Source organism: Podarcis filfolensis (genome assembly GCF_964270895.1).
Source record: "Podarcis filfolensis genome assembly, chromosome: 4".
NCBI classification, from domain to species: Eukaryota; Metazoa; Chordata; class Lepidosauria; order Squamata; family Lacertidae; genus Podarcis; species Podarcis filfolensis.
This window is the reverse complement of record NC_139607.1, coordinates 33,494,715-33,512,049: the sequence shown is the minus strand read 5'-3', so window position 1 is coordinate 33,512,049 and position 17,335 is coordinate 33,494,715. Positions and strand designations below refer to the sequence as shown.

At 42.8% G+C, this 17,335-nt stretch overlaps 1 protein-coding gene across 3 annotated transcripts; it reads right to left on the bottom strand.

Annotated features, from left to right (window-relative positions):
* Positions 1 to 1,948: 1,948 nt before the first annotated feature.
* RGN (regucalcin) lies at positions 1,949 to 12,996 on the bottom strand. 3 transcript variants are annotated; one of them, XM_083611014.1, is made up of 8 exons: positions 12,839 to 12,983; positions 10,920 to 10,981; positions 8,969 to 9,134; positions 7,458 to 7,640; positions 6,281 to 6,496; positions 5,070 to 5,201; positions 2,771 to 2,925; positions 1,949 to 2,246 (listed from the first exon to the last, which is right to left on the bottom strand). In XM_083611014.1, exons 3-8 carry the CDS (start codon positions 9,129 to 9,131, stop codon positions 2,196 to 2,198), a joined length of 900 nt encoding a protein of 299 aa, XP_083467140.1. In that variant the 5' UTR covers positions 9,132 to 9,134; positions 10,920 to 10,981; positions 12,839 to 12,983; the 3' UTR covers positions 1,949 to 2,195. The 3 variants fall into 3 exon arrangements, with proteins under 3 accessions (XP_083467140.1, XP_083467138.1, XP_083467139.1); XM_083611012.1 differs by lacking the exon at positions 10,920 to 10,981 and having other exon boundaries at positions 12,839 to 12,996; XM_083611013.1 differs by lacking the exon at positions 12,839 to 12,983 and having other exon boundaries at positions 10,920 to 11,069.
* Positions 12,997 to 17,335: the final 4,339 nt, after the last annotated feature.

The window sequence follows — 17,335 nt, the reverse complement described above, 5'->3', positions numbered from 1 at the left end:
CCATTCAAGAGATAAATGCAGCAACCTTTCCTTTTCTTATGACCTCTTCCTCCTTTACAATGAGTTCAAAGCAAAACCAAGCTCAGTTATGACTGGCAGGTGCTTCTCAAAGTAAGCTTTGCTTCCTCCAGCCCTGGATTGTGGATTCCCAGGAATCTTTACAGTAGGAACAAATCAGGAAGCTACATATTTTGTCCCCCCCCCAAAAAATAGCAGCCACAGGGTCCTCTGATCTGGATGTGGACTATGTAATTGAGTGAAAGGTCTTCCCTGGGGATCTTTTTCTCCAACTTAAATGCCCCTTCCCCAAACTACTACCTGCAAAGTTAAATCACATCGGAATCTGTGTGACAGCAGTTAACCCTGCTTCCCTTATGCCATGGACCCAAATTAAATACCACCAGCACCCCGCTTTGTTTTTTAAAGGAATGTATAACACAGGGATGGGGAACTTGTGGTCCTCCAGATGTAGTCAGGCTCCAACTCCCATGAGCCACAGGCAGTATGAGCAATGGTCAGGGCTGATCATTTTACTCCAGCAACATCTGAGGTTCCCCAGCCCTGATATAATGTATAATTTAGAAGTGATTCAGAAAAAGAGAGGCTACCAAGGTGGACACTATTTCCCAAACCTTTGTTATCAGGAGTACAGTGGTACCTCGGGTTAAGTACTTAATTCGTTCCGGAGGTCCGTACTTAACCTGAAACTGTTCTTAACCTGAACTATATATGTAGGCATTCTTAACCCTTACACATGTATCTTCTTGTGTGCATGTTGTCCATCCGCTCCCAAAATAATGGACACACAATTCTCCTGCAATGGGGCGATAGCCAGTCAATGTTTCCTCCAGTGTCCTGCCCTTTCCTGTGCCCAGTCAGTCAATGTTCAGGCATGGAACCATGATCTCTGGGCTAGAATGTTGCTTCTCCTTACCTGCCAGTGGCAATACAGGCTGTGTCAAGGAAGACCCTTGTCCCTCCCTTAGAATGATGTTGCATATATCCTGAGTGAAGAGTCAGTGCTACATGGTGACAGAGTGGCAGATGAATCTGCTTTAATTTTTCCAAGGTGCTCCTCAACCCCCACTTGAAGAACATGAATGTGCTTTCATGCACAAACTGATAGGCCGTGTGGTAGAGATCCATAGAATTATAGAATTGTAGAGTTGGAAGGGACCCAGAGGGTCATCTGGTCCAACCTCCCTGCAAGGTTCAACCAGAGAACTACTAACTCTTCTCCTTAAACAGGAATGGACTCCTATCAGCCCAGCCAGCATGACCAATGGTCAGGGATGATGGGAGTTGTAGTCCAGCAGTCATGGATTCTACATCCGTGTTTTAGACAGATGAATGATATTTCCTGGCCAAAGCAAGTGTGTGATATTTTTCAGAAATGCTACACAGCCAAAACTGATATGCAATTGGTGGAGTTAAACAAGGAAGCTAATGTTTTTCATTTACTAGGAGACACTGGGCAACCATCATGGCACAGCCACATGTTGTTCAGGAGGAAATCAGGAGGCAGAAAAAAACACAGTTGTACAAGCCAAGAAGTTCCCGTCATCAGAACACTCTGATGGCAAATTCAGTTATCCGAGCCCTAAAGAATTATGACCATACCTTACTACATGCAAGGCTGATTCAGATATCCGAACAGCCAGAGCTTGCCCACTTCCTTACTTGTTTCTGCTTTGCTGGTTGACAACAGCCATTTTTGAGCAGAAGCCATGGAGGGAGGGAGTGGGGAGAGGGATTGAACAAGTCAGATTTTTTACTTTGTCTCCCTTTCACTGGTTGGCTGGAACCATTTAAGTAATAAACCATGGAGACAGAGAAAATAGAATTAGAAATGTTCCCCTAGGAATCCATGAACATTGTCAGCTCGTTATGTGAGCACTCGCCTAGCAAACCATTTCCTGAGAACATATTGTGTTCAGAAAGCGGGACCTGCATGCATTTCAGTTTTTATTAGGAAAGAATCGATTTTCGTAGAAGAGAAGAAAACATTGTTTTTCTTGTTGTTAACAAAAAGGCCAATTTGGCAAAATACAAAATCTATATTAAATGTTTGGAGGTTATTTAGCTTGGCTTTCCGTGGCTGCCATCTTGCTGTAGCCGTCAGGAAAGAGATATGCACGTGAATCTGTGACATTTTCTTCTTTCCTGCTCTTGATGAGTGCCTTTGAGAGTAACTGTTAGCCCGCATATGAATTTGGCGGGATTCCTTTCACCCCGAGGCCAGTGATCTGTTAAAAAGCATGAGGGGAAGGATATAAATATGACAACCCAAAATCCCTCATGTGCCTTTGGTTATAAACTCAAAAAGTATCCACCACCACCCAACAACAACAACAACAACTACTACTACTCTAAATGCTTGCCTGCATCTTAATATCATATGTAAGTATATAGGGCAATTGCATTTCTAAATGCAAAGTGCACATATTTCACAGGAGAATAAAATAAACAACAGCTTTTTATAGGTTTGGCCTGGCACCAAACACCTCTCTCTCCCACCCTGTTCTTTCATAGCTGTCTTCTACAGGCAACTGGGTCCATAGAACTCAGTACTGACGCTGATTGACAGGGTTTATCCAGGGTTTCAGATGGGAAGTGTTACCCAGCCCTACCTGCAGATGCTGAGGGCTGACCTGGAAAACCTTCTGCATGCAAGACAGATGCTCTCTCACCAAACTACAGCCCTTTCCCACATGTGTGTGGCCTCAAGTGCACTGGACCCTTTCGTATGCGCTGAAAACCATCCAATTACCTTGAAAACGTTGCCAGCTTTTGGCTGCCCTGACAGTGAGGCCTCATCCAATCCTTGGCTAGCAGATGTGACATACAGCTCTGAATAATCATTTCCACCGAAACTGCAGGAAGTAGTTTCAGCAACAGGCAGCGTCACGGTCTGGAGACGTTTTCCTGTTAAAGTATACCAGTTTTTCTTTTTGGGGGGGTATGCGGAGGATCAACGTGTGTCCCCCCATCCCACAATTTAGTGTTTGGAGCACAACTGGAAGGGCTGCCCCTTCCCCATAAAACAGGGCTTGCTTAGCATATTTGGAAGTAATTAAAGTAATAAGCATTACTATCTGAAGAACGTCCTATTAAAAAGATTGTAATGTCTAGGGTTATATAATTGTAGGATAGTCCTGCAAGAATCCTGACAGAATGGATCAATGCCAAAGCAGAGTAAATCTTGAATGCAAGTAACATTATCACTTTAAAACAAAACAAAGCAAAACCCTGAAATGGATGTATGCTCCAGAGTTGCAGCATAGACTTTGAAGGAGGTTTTTTTTTTAATGCAAAAATAAGAAAGTAAACAAATAGGTTTATTGTATTGGTTGATTGAACAAAATTGCCTTACTGGGATTCCATCACATTTCAGCTGAATTTCTTCAACTGTTACACAGCATTCATATACTATTTATGTGAATTTATGATCGTTGCCGGTATGGAAGAGAAACTTTTGTAATGTGGAGAATACTGGACCATATTTTAGCCCAGTGTGGCCTACTATGGCTGTGTGTCCATTCTCTCCCACAATGCACTCAACTGTGTTTCCACTGCTGGGTTTTAAATCCTTGTTCGCACACCATTATCCTAAATGCATATGCACCTTGCACTTTGTTACAAAATATTACGGTTTGATGCATTGTTTCTCAAGCCAACTTCACCCCAATTAAGAGTCCTTAAGCTGCTCTCAGCATGTTGGCATAGGGTAAAAACATCCCCACCCTGGTCAACACCTCCTGGTTGTGTACACAGACGGAAATCAGAATCTGACACTAATGAAGCCACTCTGATGTGAACAGCTAGGGGGAATGTGAACACACCCTGTGACACAATGGCTCTTAAGCAAAGGGAGGTCTTTCCCAGCCCCTCCTACCTGATGCTTTTAATCAGATATGCTAGGGATTGAACCCAGGGCAAACCAAATTCTCTGCCACTGCACTCAGTCCTCAGTTTTGAAAAAAACACGAATCTGCACTTTGGTTTATGTAGTTTTTACATTTGCTCAGTTCTTAAAACAAGAGCTGTTTTAGACACCAGGGGTTAATATGCCTTTTTGATTTCCCCTTGCACTCTTGGAGCTGCAGGCTGCCCCATTCATAGAAGCGGCTCCACATAAGCAAAGGTTCCCCAAAGAATCCTGGGAACTGTAGTTTGCCCCTCACTGAGCTACAATCCCCAGCACCCTTAAACTATAGTTCCCAGGCTTTGAATTATGGTGCATACACAGCCGAATGGATGCAATCCACAGAGAGAGATATGTGAGCTGTTCATCACATCATTCGCTTTGAAAAACACTACAGGGTGCATGCTCTGGTTATCTCCCACTTGGACTACTGCAATGCGCTCTACGTGGGGCTACCTTTGAAGGTGACCCGGAAACTAATCCAGAACGCGGCAGCTAGACTGGTGACTGGGAGCGGCCGCCGAGACCATATAACACCGGTCTTGAAAGACCTACATTGGCTCCCAGTACGTTTCCGAGCACAATTCAAAGTGTTGGTGCTGACCTTTAAAGCCCTAAACGGCCTCGGTCCAGTATATCTGAAGGAGCGTCTTCTCCCCCATCGTTCTGCCCGGACACAGGTCCAGCTCCAAGGGCCTTCTGGCAGTTCCCTCACTGCGAGAGGCCAAGATACAGGGAACCAGGCAGAGGGCCTTCTCGGTAGTGGCGCCCGCCCTGTGGAACGCCCTCCCATCAGATGTCAAAGCGATAAACAACTACCTGACATTCAGAAGACATCTGAAGGCAGCCCTGTTCAGGGAAGTTTTTAATATGTGACATTTTGGTGTATTTTTCATCTTTGTTGGAAGCCGCCTAGAGTGGCTGGGGAAACCCAGCCAGATGGGCGGGGTACAAATAAATAATAATAATAATAATAATAATAATAATAATAATAATAATAATTACATGCAACGTGTTGAGCATTGGGGCATTAAAAGGAGCATGCAACAAAGTCTTCCATGGGAGCCTGAAAGGACCCAAGAGGGATCATCGAGATTCTTTAATTAAGACTTTTCTTTCTTCCTCCCACCTTGCAACTGCTTACCTGTCTCGGGATCTATACGGATCACTCTTCCTCCATTGTAACAAGCCACCCAGAGCTTTCCATCAGAATCAATGCACATCCCATCAGGGATACTCTCTTCCTTTTCCATCTTGTAAACGCTCCTTCGGTTAGCTGCACAAAGAAGTTGATGCATATTATGGACTTAATCACACATTAAACGCTATGCCTTCCAAGTCAGCATTCCCCGCCCCACAAGATGTGGACCTGAGCTAAGAAAAACTACAAAAGGATCCATCCACAAAGTTGATAAAGGGTTACCACTGAAATGGCACTCCCTGGGGAAAGGAGAAGCCAAAAGTCTTCAGGCACAAACACCTAGAAGTGGTGTATCATTGATCCATTCTAGATTTCGGCCTCGGTCCTGTATACCTGAAGGAGCGTCTCCACCCCCATCGTTCAGCCCGGACACTGAGATCCAGTGCCGAGGGCCTTCTGGCGGTTCCCTCATTGCGAGAAGTGAGATTACAGGGAACCAGACAGAGGGCCTTCTCGGTAGTGGTGCCCACCCTGTGGAACACCCTCCCTTCAGATGTGAAGGAAATAAGCAGCTATCCTATCTTTAAAAGACATCTGAAGGGAAGTTTTTAATATTTAATGTTGTACTGTTTTTAACACTTGATTGGGAGCCACCCAGAGTGGCTGGGGAAACTCAGCCAGATGGGCGGGGTATAAGTAATAAATTATTATTATTATTATTATTATTATTATTATTATTATTATTATTCCAGAAAGATTGTGTTATTAGTAAAAACAAACAAACAAACACCTACCTCTAGGTCAGGCTTATATTATCCATATTAGTCTGTGCTACATATCTGAATATTATATAAATACTGTATGGCAGAATATAATCAAATGAGCTAAATGGACCAGTGGTCTGACTCAGTATACGAAGCTTTCTATCTTAATAGTCATGGCCCCAGTTTGCACATCTCATTAAACCAAACTACCACATTTTGCCTATCTAATGAATATACTTGTGGCTTAAACTTCTGTAACAGGTCATTTTAAAGCCAGACAAGTTATCCCAAAACTGACTCGCAGCTACAGGTATTATTAGAACGATGCAGTGAGATATTCTTACAGTATAACAGGTACATATTTTTGCTCAGTGCTTGGCAGCAAAGCAACTGCACAGGGGAAAAAAAGTTTTTATTTTAAGGATCTCGAAACAACAAAAGCAACCATACAGAGCTTTCCGGTTTGCAGGTCATAGTCGAAGGCATCCACCGAATACGAAAGGCTGTCGATGTAATAGAAGGTTTTGTGATCCAGTGACCAGTCCAAACCGTTGGAGATGTCCACTTTGTCAAAGTGTTTCACTACCGAGTGATCGGGAAGGAGGGTGTAGAGGGAACCTTGCTGCCTCTCTAGCACTGCTGGCCGAATCTCCTCTCCCATTGTACCTGCAAGGACCACAACATTCAGGTTAATAGTATCCTAATAAGACAATAGACAGCCAAAGATGTGGCACCACAACAGTGGGTGGTCTCCTCTTTAATTCTTCCACCCAGTGAAGCTGAATGTTCAAAGATTCAGGACATAGGGTAGTGTTCAACTACATTTTACTCAGAGTAGCCTCACTGAAATTAAAGAATACACCACATCCACACCACACATTTCAAACACCACTATACCACTTCAAACAGTCGTGACTTCCCTCAAAGAGTTCTGTGAATTTAAGGGTGCTATAAGTTGTTAGGAAGGAGACCCCTACTGACCTTACAGGGCTCCAATTCCCAGAGTTCCCTGAGGAGGGGGACTGACTGTGAAACTACTCCAGGAATTGTAGCTCTGTGAAGGAAAGAGGGGTCTCCTAACAACCCCCAGTAGAAGAAAGTACGGTGCTATTTTTCTAGAAAAAGAGGTGCCAGAACAAAGTTCCAGAGTTCTGGCTGAAAAAAAGCCCTGCTTCTTCACATAGTGAGTAAACAACAGAATTGGCTCTGATAAGACAGTGATGGCCACCAACTTGGGTGACTATAAAAGAAAGAAAGAAAGAAAGAAAGAAAGAAAGAAAGAAAGAAAGAAAGAACCTTATCAGATAAAGTTATCAATGGCTCCTCGCTACAAAAAATGGATCCATTTGCTTCAAAGGCAGAAGTCAGGTTAAGTGACATGAAAACTGTGCTCTGAATTGTTAGGGATATTTATTTGTCAAAGCAAAGTAATCACATGGAACAAGAGAAACACTAAGCTGCAACACAGAAGAAGCTGAGGGAGAGAGGTGTGTGTTCAGTACAAGGTTCTGTGAACTGGGATTGATAGCTACTGTTGGGTGATACACAACGAAGGATCCTAATTCCTTAAGACAAATAAACAAGCTGGAAATCTTCAAGCATGGGACTGATGGCCATCCAAACCTACCTGCAAACAGTCTTCCTGCAGGATCCACTTTCCCATCATTGAACCGGTTATTGGATTTATCCAAGTCAACGTGCTTAATGGTGGTTACTGACTTATTTTTCCAGTTTAAAGCTGCAAACTGGGTTCCCAGGGTAATCATGTAATCGCCAGATTTGCGAAGACATACACAACTCACTGGAGCACCTGGAGTGGAAACCATGTTTTGGGGTGGGGGAGAAAAGAGAGTGAACCACTTGGACAACTTTTTATTGTTTTTCAAAGGCAGTAAATAAACACATACGTAAAATTGTTGTTGTTGTTGTTTAGTCGTGTCTGACTCTTCGTGACCCCATGGACCAGAGCATGCCAGGCACTCCTGTCTTCCACTGCCTCCCGCAGTTTGGTCAAAATACGTAAAATACATAAAATTAAATATCCTTGTTCACAGCCACAACAAAGCCAAGTCTGACCCTCTGTCCAAGACACTACACTGGAACTCAATACTTGGCTACTGTAGTGTAATTTATATGGAGTTGCCCAGTTTGGAAGCATCAGTTACAAAATGCTGCACCAGAAACTTTTGCATAGCTAGAACATAATCCTACTGTACAAAAGTTAAAAGTCCAATGATTTGAGGATCTCACTGCCCTGGTTATACTCAACCATGTTTCATATAGGCATCAACTGTATGTTGATATCTATTTGGACTTCTGGAGGGCTTATACTAACTTTAATTTAAGATTCATGTACTGATGGTCACTGCATCCACAATGCGAGCTGATGGCAGTTTCTTGTTATAATTTGTACATTTCTATCATCATTGCTGTTTTCCTCTTCTTTTTCATTGTTTTTGTTTCACCTTTTTTCTTTTTCTTCTCCTTGTTAAATTTGCAAATAAAACAATAGAACAGAATCCCTTGCTCTACCCAACACTAGCATGTGGCCCCCATAAGGTTGCCCTCTAGCGAATGTGGCCCTCAGGCTGGAAAATGTTTCCCATCAAAGTTGTAGGGCTTACCGTGAACCAAGTCAACCTGCTGGTGCGTGCTGCTCTAATTGCACTGCACTGCACCGCTCCTCTCTTTTGAAAGCCGGAGGAAACAAAACAGTGGCCAGCAAACCATGAGTGCTGGTTCACATGTGGCACTAAGACAGATTCTGGTTTGTTTCCTCTCAGCTTTGGAAAGGAATGAATGGGGCAGTATGATTTGAGCAGTAGGCACCAGTATACCTGCCTTTTCACGGTAAGCCAGTTTGGCTTATCATAATCTGTGAACTATGCAACAGAGTTTGGTTTGTAGGCAAATTTCACACTTAATAGACAGCTGTCAGTGCCGGAACTGGTCCTTAGAGCTGTATGGGAAGGAATAGTTCCAAAAGTGTGGCTTATCCTACCACAAGTCGATGGGAAAACCATACCTATGGTGCTTCTTCCTCCCATGTAGCTTGTAAAAGTCACACGATGATCCTGCCAATCATCTAATTTTTAGATCATTCTGAAATATATATTCTACTGTGAAACTGTTTCTTACCTACAGAAACACTATGCAGTTCCTTGGTAAGGGAATTCCATCGGTAGACCTTTTTGTCAGTTATATCCACAAAGAGAAGCGAACTTTCCTTTTCCTCCCAAACGGGTGATTCTCCAAGTTTGCAGTTGTGCTGCACAACGGACTCAACTTTTACAGAGGACATGGCCTTTGGGGAAGAGAAGCAGCAGTCAAGGGAGGCAAAGGCTGTTTCCCTTCATTCCTACCTGGAGTCAAGTTAAGCTGAACCAGAACCAGATGTTAACTACTCTGCCCCACAGTCAAAACACACTTACCTTGAGCTGTTTTTAGCCCACTTTTTAGGCAAAAAGATTCCCAGAGTGGCTCTAAAATCACAAGGAAGAAAGTCTCTCACAATCCACAAAGGCATGATGATGGCACACAAAATAAAAGGGGAGGGGAAATGAAAAAGCAAGTTCAGGAACCTATTCTAAAACTTATAAGCTAGTGGGACCTGGAGCCATTTGGACCCTTAGCCTCTCTTCAGAGCTATATTCCAGGCAAAGTGAGACTTTGCACAGGACCAATGCCTCGCTAATTTATGAAATGAATTGCCATAAGGTAAGGGTGGTTTTTTAAGGACGCAGGTGGCGCTGTGGGTTAAACCACAGAGCCTAGGACTTGCTGATCAGAAGGTTGGCGGTTCGAATCCCCGCGACGGGGTGAACTCCCGTTGCTCGGTCCCTGCTCCTGCCAACCTAGCAGTTCAAAAGCACGTCAAAGTGCAAGTAGATAAATAGGTACCGCTCCGGCGGGAAGGTAAACGGCGTTTCCGTGTGCTGCTCTGGTTCGCCGGAAGCGGCTAAGTCATGCTGGCCACATGACCCAGAAGCTGTACGCCGGCTCCCTCGGCCAATAAAGCGAGATGAGCGCCACAACCCCAGAGTCGGTCACGACTGGACCTAATGGTCCCTTTACCTTTACCTTTAAGGGTGGCTTTAAAATGGATTAGTCAAATTCATAAGGACAGGTCTAGCAATGGCTATTGGCAATGATGTAAATAAAACCAGGAATCTTTATGGCCCAGAAACCTCTCATTGCTAGATACAAAGAACAAACAATAAAAGTTGTCCGAGTCCCTCATCTCCACCCTTCAGAATTGTGTGTGTAAATGCTCAGAGTTGATGTCTATCAGGACTGAACGAATTCTGCTTGGCAACCCAAATTCAACCCACTGGCTATGCTCAATCAGAGGCCCACTATGTTCCTCGTTTTGGGAGCCTGCCTGAGATTAGAAAAAATCAGGAGGGCTGTTGAGCAAGTGGCAGGATAAAATACACAGCTAGTGGGCTTTGCTCACCTTTCCGGATCGCAAATTTTACAGCCAGCACAGTGTTGCCAAATATCACTCCTTCTAATATCAAGCTCAGGAAGTGAGAGCCAATAGAAACTGAGCCAAAACCTGGCCACTGGGAAATGAAGAGGGAGCTATCAACATGCTGAGGGCAACCTGGGGTATTCTGAGCAACAAAAAAAGAGGCAAACCATCCAAAGGATGGCCAATGAAGACAGCAGGAATCCCAGAATTTTGCCTTTCAATTGAAAAGAAAAATGGGAAGCTGAGAGGGGTGAGGACTAAATGTGCTGGCTTGCATCCCATGGCTCACAAGTGTGACAGCGCTAGCAGGATCCCTGAGGAAAAGGACTTCTGGAACAGATGCACTCAACAATTTGTTATAGGCTCCACTTAACCACTAATGCCTGAACCCACAATGCATGGCAGCTTAGTGAAAACCGCAATTATATTTTTCCTGCAGAGCAAAAAAAATTACGGTACATTTCTTGAGGCTGTATGGTGCCTCAATATTTTATTTCAGAGTTCCCCTAGCAAACCAGACATTAACAATTATAATTATTTCAAGAAAACAACTCTTGAAAAAAAAAAAAGACAATCGGGGCTGGGAGGAAAGACACAAGAAATAAGCATTCTTACAGAATCGAATAAGAAGTCCTGTTCACAGTCAGCTCAGTCAAATCCCAGTCCAGCAGTGTGAACTACAACCGAGAAAAGTTCAGTTTCTAAAGGTGCTGCTTCATTCAGCTTTCTTGCTACTAGAGTCTAAGCCATCTACTCTTCCAAAAAAACCCCATCAGCAAACTTATAGCACCCAGCATTGCTAATCTTTAATGAGAACTCCTATCTTCACAGTCAAACATTAGCAAGTTGCTGCTGAGTATAGTTCTTTTCTGTGTGAGTGCACTAATAAGTAGGGCAAACATCAATAGCACATCATCAGCATTCTCCCCAGGAATGGAGGCAGGACAGACGAGGGGGATTCGGGTGGAGGAGAAAGCAAGATGCATTGATGCTAGTGAAATACAGATGTTCAACGCTAAACATGCAAAATAGTGAGGGTGTTTTAAGCGCAATAGTAACATTAGACACCATGGAAGGCATGCAAAATGTGTTGCTGTTTTTTTAAAAAAAGAAGTGAAGATGCATGCTCATTGTTACCAAGAAAAAAATGACTACATGCAAATATATACAGAGTACACGTTTCAAACAAGTAGTTACACTAAAATCAATTATTGGTGGGTAACTTTTGAGCACAGCAGAAAGTACAAAGGAACTTTTAAAGCAAGATGTACCCTGTGCTACCAAGAATAAAATTATGACCACAGCCAGACGCATTAACTGGATTGTTATTTAATTTATTGTTTTAATCCGTGCTTTTTCCATTTTGTGCTGGCACCCACAGCACTTTTATCAAGCTTTTGAGTACTGGCACCTTGTTGTTGTTTTTTAATTAAAAAAAACCCACTGGTTTTAATAGGGTTGTGATTTTGACTCCAATGACTTTGAGTGGAGGATATGGGATGTATGTGGTTTCATTTATTAATTTATTAATAAATCTCTGCTGCTTCTGCGATCTCCCCACTTTCCCACAAAGATATCATGCCCAAGATGTTTATCTCGCCAAGCTTACGTAGACAATTAAGGAAACATCTCTGTGTAATAGTCAACAGGCCCGATTTTAAAACACGAGGTGAAAAATGGGAGTGCCAGTGTGGTGTAGTTGTTAAGAACTGGACTAGGAGACCAGGGTTCAAATCCAGACTCATGTATGAAGCTTAACGGATAACCCTGGATTCGTCCTGCTCCATCAACCTACCTCAAAGGGTTGTTGTGAGGAAAAGATGGGGAGAGGAAGAACAATGTATTTATTTTTTATTAAATTTGTATACCACCCTTCATCCGAAGATCGCAAGGCAGTTTGCAATGTAAAAACACAAAATGAGAACATGAAAGACATAACAAAAATCCGAAAACAAACCAATAACCCCACTCCCACAAACACATTTAAAAGGCCATAGAATGTTTTGTCAGACAAGGGCCAGGTCAGAGAGAAACGTTTTCTTACGAAAGATATGCAGCGAAGGAGTCCCTTGTGCTCATTCAACATCGCTAAATTAAAATTATCTGCAATGCTGATTTAGCTCGCTAGCTGAGCAAACGATCTGGGGAATTGCAAGACTTTAAAAAAGCAGATTCTCCCCACCCCACCCCTGCCTCCCCAGGTATGTTTGTGAATTCAATGGAGATTATAATCTGGGTTGGTGTCTGCAGGGTAACCGAGAGAGCAAACAAATACAACGCGGGAGCGTCGAACTGAGATTGATTTCGCAGAGTTCGGGGGCGCAGCGTTCTTTTAAGTAGCATTCCGAAGATATTCTTGAACCCGAGTCCCGGGCAAATCGGGAAGCAGAGAGTTCGGATTCCTTTAGCTGGGCCCTGTTTCTACATCGAGAAAAAATCGCGCTCGCTCCCGGCAACCACCACGAGATACCTGAAAGAGGAAGGAAGGGGAACTCGGTGCCCGTCGGTTTTTTTACGCCTCAAGAGAGACTCACCAGCTTTTTTGCAGGGTGCAGATTCGGCGAGGGGCGGCTCTGCTCACGGCTGGCTTTGGGAAGCAGCGGCGAAAGAAGGCCCGGTTGGCACAGCCCCCCCTTGCAAGCTTAGCTAACAAAACTTGTTCTCTCTCTTTTTTGCATGCTTGCAAAACACTCTTCCCCCGCTGGCGGCCTTGGGCTAAAAACTGGAGCCTGATCCTACTATAGGGAGGTGGGAAAGCAGGGAAGTTTAAAAAAGAAAAAGAAAAAAGAAAAGAGGCGGGAGCAGGAGAGAAAGAGACTAGGAAGGTGGCACAAGGTCTTTTAATATCTGGAAATGTGTGGGGCAAGCTTAGCCCCCCCTGAAGCTGTTTTGAGCTTCAGGAGGCAGAGTTTCAATGCAAAGCTATAGTAAAAAAAAAAAAAAAGTAATATTCTGGCAGAGACATCACCTTGCCCACAAAGGTCCGTATAGTTAAAGCCATGGTTTTCCCAGTAGTGATGTATGGAAGTGAGAGCTGGACCATAAAGAAGGCTGATCGCCGAAGAATTGATGCTTTTAAATTATGGTCTGGAGGAAACTCTTGAGAGTCCCATGGACTGCAAGAAGATCAAACCTATCCATTCTTAAGGAAATCAGCCCTGAGTGCTCACTGGAAGGGCAGATCCTGAAGCTGAGGCTCCAATGCTTTGGCCACCTCATGAGAAGAGAAGACTCCCTGGAAAAGACCCTGATGTTGGGAAAGATGGAGGGCACAAGGGGAAGGTGACGACAGAGGACGAGATGGTTGGAAAGTGTTCTCGAAGCTACCAGCATGATTTTGACCAAACTGCGGGAGGCAGTGGAAGACAGGAGTGCCTGGCGTGCACTGGTCCATGGGGTCACGAAGAGTTGGACACGACTAAACAACAACAATATTCTGGCTTTATCGCTGGGCTCCGTGGATTGTGGCTGGAAAATGCATCATCATTATCATCACTTATTATTTATACCCTGCCCACTCTGAGTGGCTCCCAACAGAATATTAAAACACGATAAAACATCAAACATTAAAAACTTCCCTAAAACCAGCGTTCAGTGATGTGAGCCCACAATACACACACTTTTTCAGGCTCCAACTCTTAGGTCATTTGAGAACAGGAAAGGAGGAAGATAAATAAAAATATTAAAATTACCTTTCTGGAACATTTGTGTATTTCCGCTGGCCTTCAAACAAAAGGTTGCGACTTTGTAATTCAGGTGGTTGTTGTATTTTATCTTCATAAGCTGCGCACGCGCCATACACTGTGGTAGGTTAGGGCAGAAGAGAAGCGACTAGGCCGAAGTTGTAACTTCTAGGCCAAAGGGGGCTTTGAACCTAGGCATTTCCTGTCAGAGACACAACGTAACCTCACATAACAAGTCGGTTATTATTTATCCGCATACTGCAAAAGGGGGAGCCAAGATGGAGAGCATTTTGCATGAAGTTGCCGTGTTAATTAGTGACAGATTTTGTGCTCGATCCTACTGTAGGATCCCATCTCTTCCTTGACAGGTTTGGGAAGTTTAGGGCATTGCCTCATTTGAATCCTATCCCTCAAGGCCTGGTGCATACTAGTTAATGGTGGGCAAAGGCAGGGGTGGGTTGGGGATCTTTTGTCAGCCAGAGGGCCACTTTTCTGCTCAGGTAGCCTTCTGCAGGCCACATACGTGCCAGGCATCCTAGATGCAAAAGTAGGTAGTCATGGATGTGACTCATCTTTCTGCTCTAGCTACGGAAGTCAAGAGGTTTACACACAACACACACACCACATTTCCCTTCGAGGTAAGCAAGAGACAATATCACTGGTTCATGGATAAGTTCCAGCCAGACAAAACTCTCAAGGATTTGCCCCAGGCAAAACAGAGCAGCTTAGAGGGCTGCAGTTGCACCCAGAGCCAAGGTTCCCCTACCCCTGGGCTATGACATTTAGACCAAGTGGCATGTTAATTTTAAAAATCGCAACCATTAAGGTAAATACCACTGCATTTTATTTCTTCCATCTGTGAGCCGTATGCTGGTGGGCACCCTATATAATTTCAGCAATGAATGAACTATACAAAAACGAGGATGTTCCGCGTTTACTTTGATTCTGTGTTGCTCAAGAGTGCAAGTGAAAACAATAAATGTCCCATTAATGCTCCAATGAACTACACCACAATGGCAATTTGCCCTCCACCATGCCCACCTGTCTAGAACTTTGATCTCTCTAGTTCAAACTATTGTAATACTACACGCTTCTCTTGTGGGTTCTTTCCACAGGTAGATAAGGGAGAGGTCATGGAAGAGTTAGTAATTACCTTTAAGCATGAACTATGACTGAAAAGCTATCTTGCATGCAAAAACGTAACGTCCATGTATTACAAAACTAAAGTTAAAATTACAGAACTGTTGTGACATAGCTAAAAACGGCAAGAACTGAACATGGTCGTTTGATGTAGAAAGCCATGAGAGAAGCTTGCAGAGCAAGAATGCCTGGATTTCTTTTGTAGGGGGAAGCAATATCTGTTTATGCATGCTTGAGCAATTATTTATTGTGGACCACAGCAAGGAAGTTTTGTGGCAGAGTTGTGACATTCTTACTCTATTTTTTTTTTTTTTATAATATATTTATTAAAGTTTTCAAATAAAGCATATATTAGATAAGCACTTATCATTGTCCATTTAACATCTCTCAATTGTTACATGGGACTCCCCCACACCTCCCGCATACACTTACATCATTATTAAATTAATTTCAAACAAATTATCATTTAACTCATCTTAATTAATAATCTTAATTTGGTTTGACATATAATTCAGCCTTAAATCTAATTTAATGGTAGACAATTGTCTGCACTGGCATCCAATTCAGCACTCAGCCAAATTACAATATTTTTGTAAATAAATCTTAAATTTCCTCCAGTCTTCTTCCATCCTTTCTTCTCCCTGGTCTCGAATTCTGCCGGTCATCTCGGCTAATTGCATATAGTCCATCAGTTGCATCTGCCATTCTTCCACAGTGGGTAGCTCCTGAGTTTTCCAATTCTTGGCAATTAATATTCTTGCTGCTGTTGTTGCGTACAAAAAGAATGTTCTGTCCTCTTTTAACACACTCTGGCCGACAATACCCAGGAGAAAGGCCTCTGATTTCTTAGTAAAGGTGTATTTAAACACCTTTTTTAATTCATTATATATCTTCTCCCAAAAGGCCTTCACTCTAGGGCAGGTCCACCAGAGGTGAAAAAATGTTCCTTCATTTTCCTTACATTTCCAACATTTGCTATCAGACGAATGGTATATTTTAGCCAGTTTAACAGGGGTCATGTACCATCTATACATCATTTTCATCACATTTTCCTTCAACGCATTACATGCAGTGAAGTTCAGCCCAGAGGTCCACAACCTTTCCCAATCTTCAAACATAATATTATACCCAATATCCTGCGCCCATTTTATCATTGTTGATTTTACCATTTCGTCATGTGTGTTCCATTTCAGCAGCAAGTTATACATTCTTGAAAGTACCTTAGTCTTAGGTTCTAACAGTTCAGTTTCTAACTTTGACTTTTCCACTTGGAATCCTAGCTTTTTGTCATTTTTAAACACTTCTTTAATCTGAGCATAGTGTAACCAGTCTCGCACTTTGTCTCTCATCTTTTCTAAACTCTGCAATTTCCAGTTGTCACCATCCTTTTCTATTATCTCCCAATATTTTGGCCAGTTGGCCTCCATATTGGCTCTTTTCCGAGCCTTAGCCTCCAGGGGTGACAGCCACCTCGGAGTTTTATTCTCCAGTAAGTCTTTATATTTTGTCCAGACATTAAAAACTGATTTTCTGACAATATGGTTCTTGAAGGCCTTATTTATCTTAGCTTTATCATACCATAAATATGCATGCCATCCAAACGCATTATTAAAACCTTCCAAATCCAAGACATCCGTATCTTCAAGAAGTAACCAATCTTTTAACCAGCAGAAAGCTGCAGCTTCATAATACAACTTTAAATCTGGCAGGGCAAAGCCCCCTCTTTCTTTCGCATCTGTTAATATTTTAAATTTGATTCTGGGCTTTTTGCCCTGCCAGACAAATTTAGAAATATCTTTCTGCCACTTCCGGAAGCACTCTGTCTTGTCTACAATCTGCAGTGTCTGAAACAAAAATAACATTTTTGGCAATACATTCATCTTGATGGCAGCTATTCGGCCTAACAAAGAAAGTTTTAGTCTTGACCAACTATCCAAGTCTCTCTTAATCTCTGACCAACATTTTTCATAATTATCTTTAAATAAACTCAGATTTTTTGCTGTTATGTTTACCCCTAGGTATTTAACTTTTTTAACCACATTTAGTTCTGTCTCTTTCTGAAGCTGTTCCAACTCAATATCTGTCATGTTTTTCCCCAAAACTTTAGTTTTTTGCTTATTTAACTTAAATCCTGCCACTCGACCAAAGTTTTGAATCAGTTGTAGTACTCTTTTCAAACTAGACTCCGGCTCCTGTAATGTCAGAACT

Bases quoted from the DNA above. Each gene is read 5' to 3' on its own strand.
- RGN (XM_083611012.1), bottom strand. From the start codon at position 9,131: ATGTCCTCTGTAAAAGTTGAGTCCGTTGTGCAGCACAACTGCAAACTT. The intron at 7,641-8,968 runs GTAAGAAACAGT...TTTCCACTCCAG, and splicing joins ACTGCATAGTGTTTCTGTAG to GTGCTCCAGTGAGTTGTGTA. The intron at 5,202-6,280 runs GTATGGTTGCTT...TTCTTTGTGCAG, and splicing joins CCTGCAAACCGGAAAGCTCT to CTAACCGAAGGAGCGTTTAC.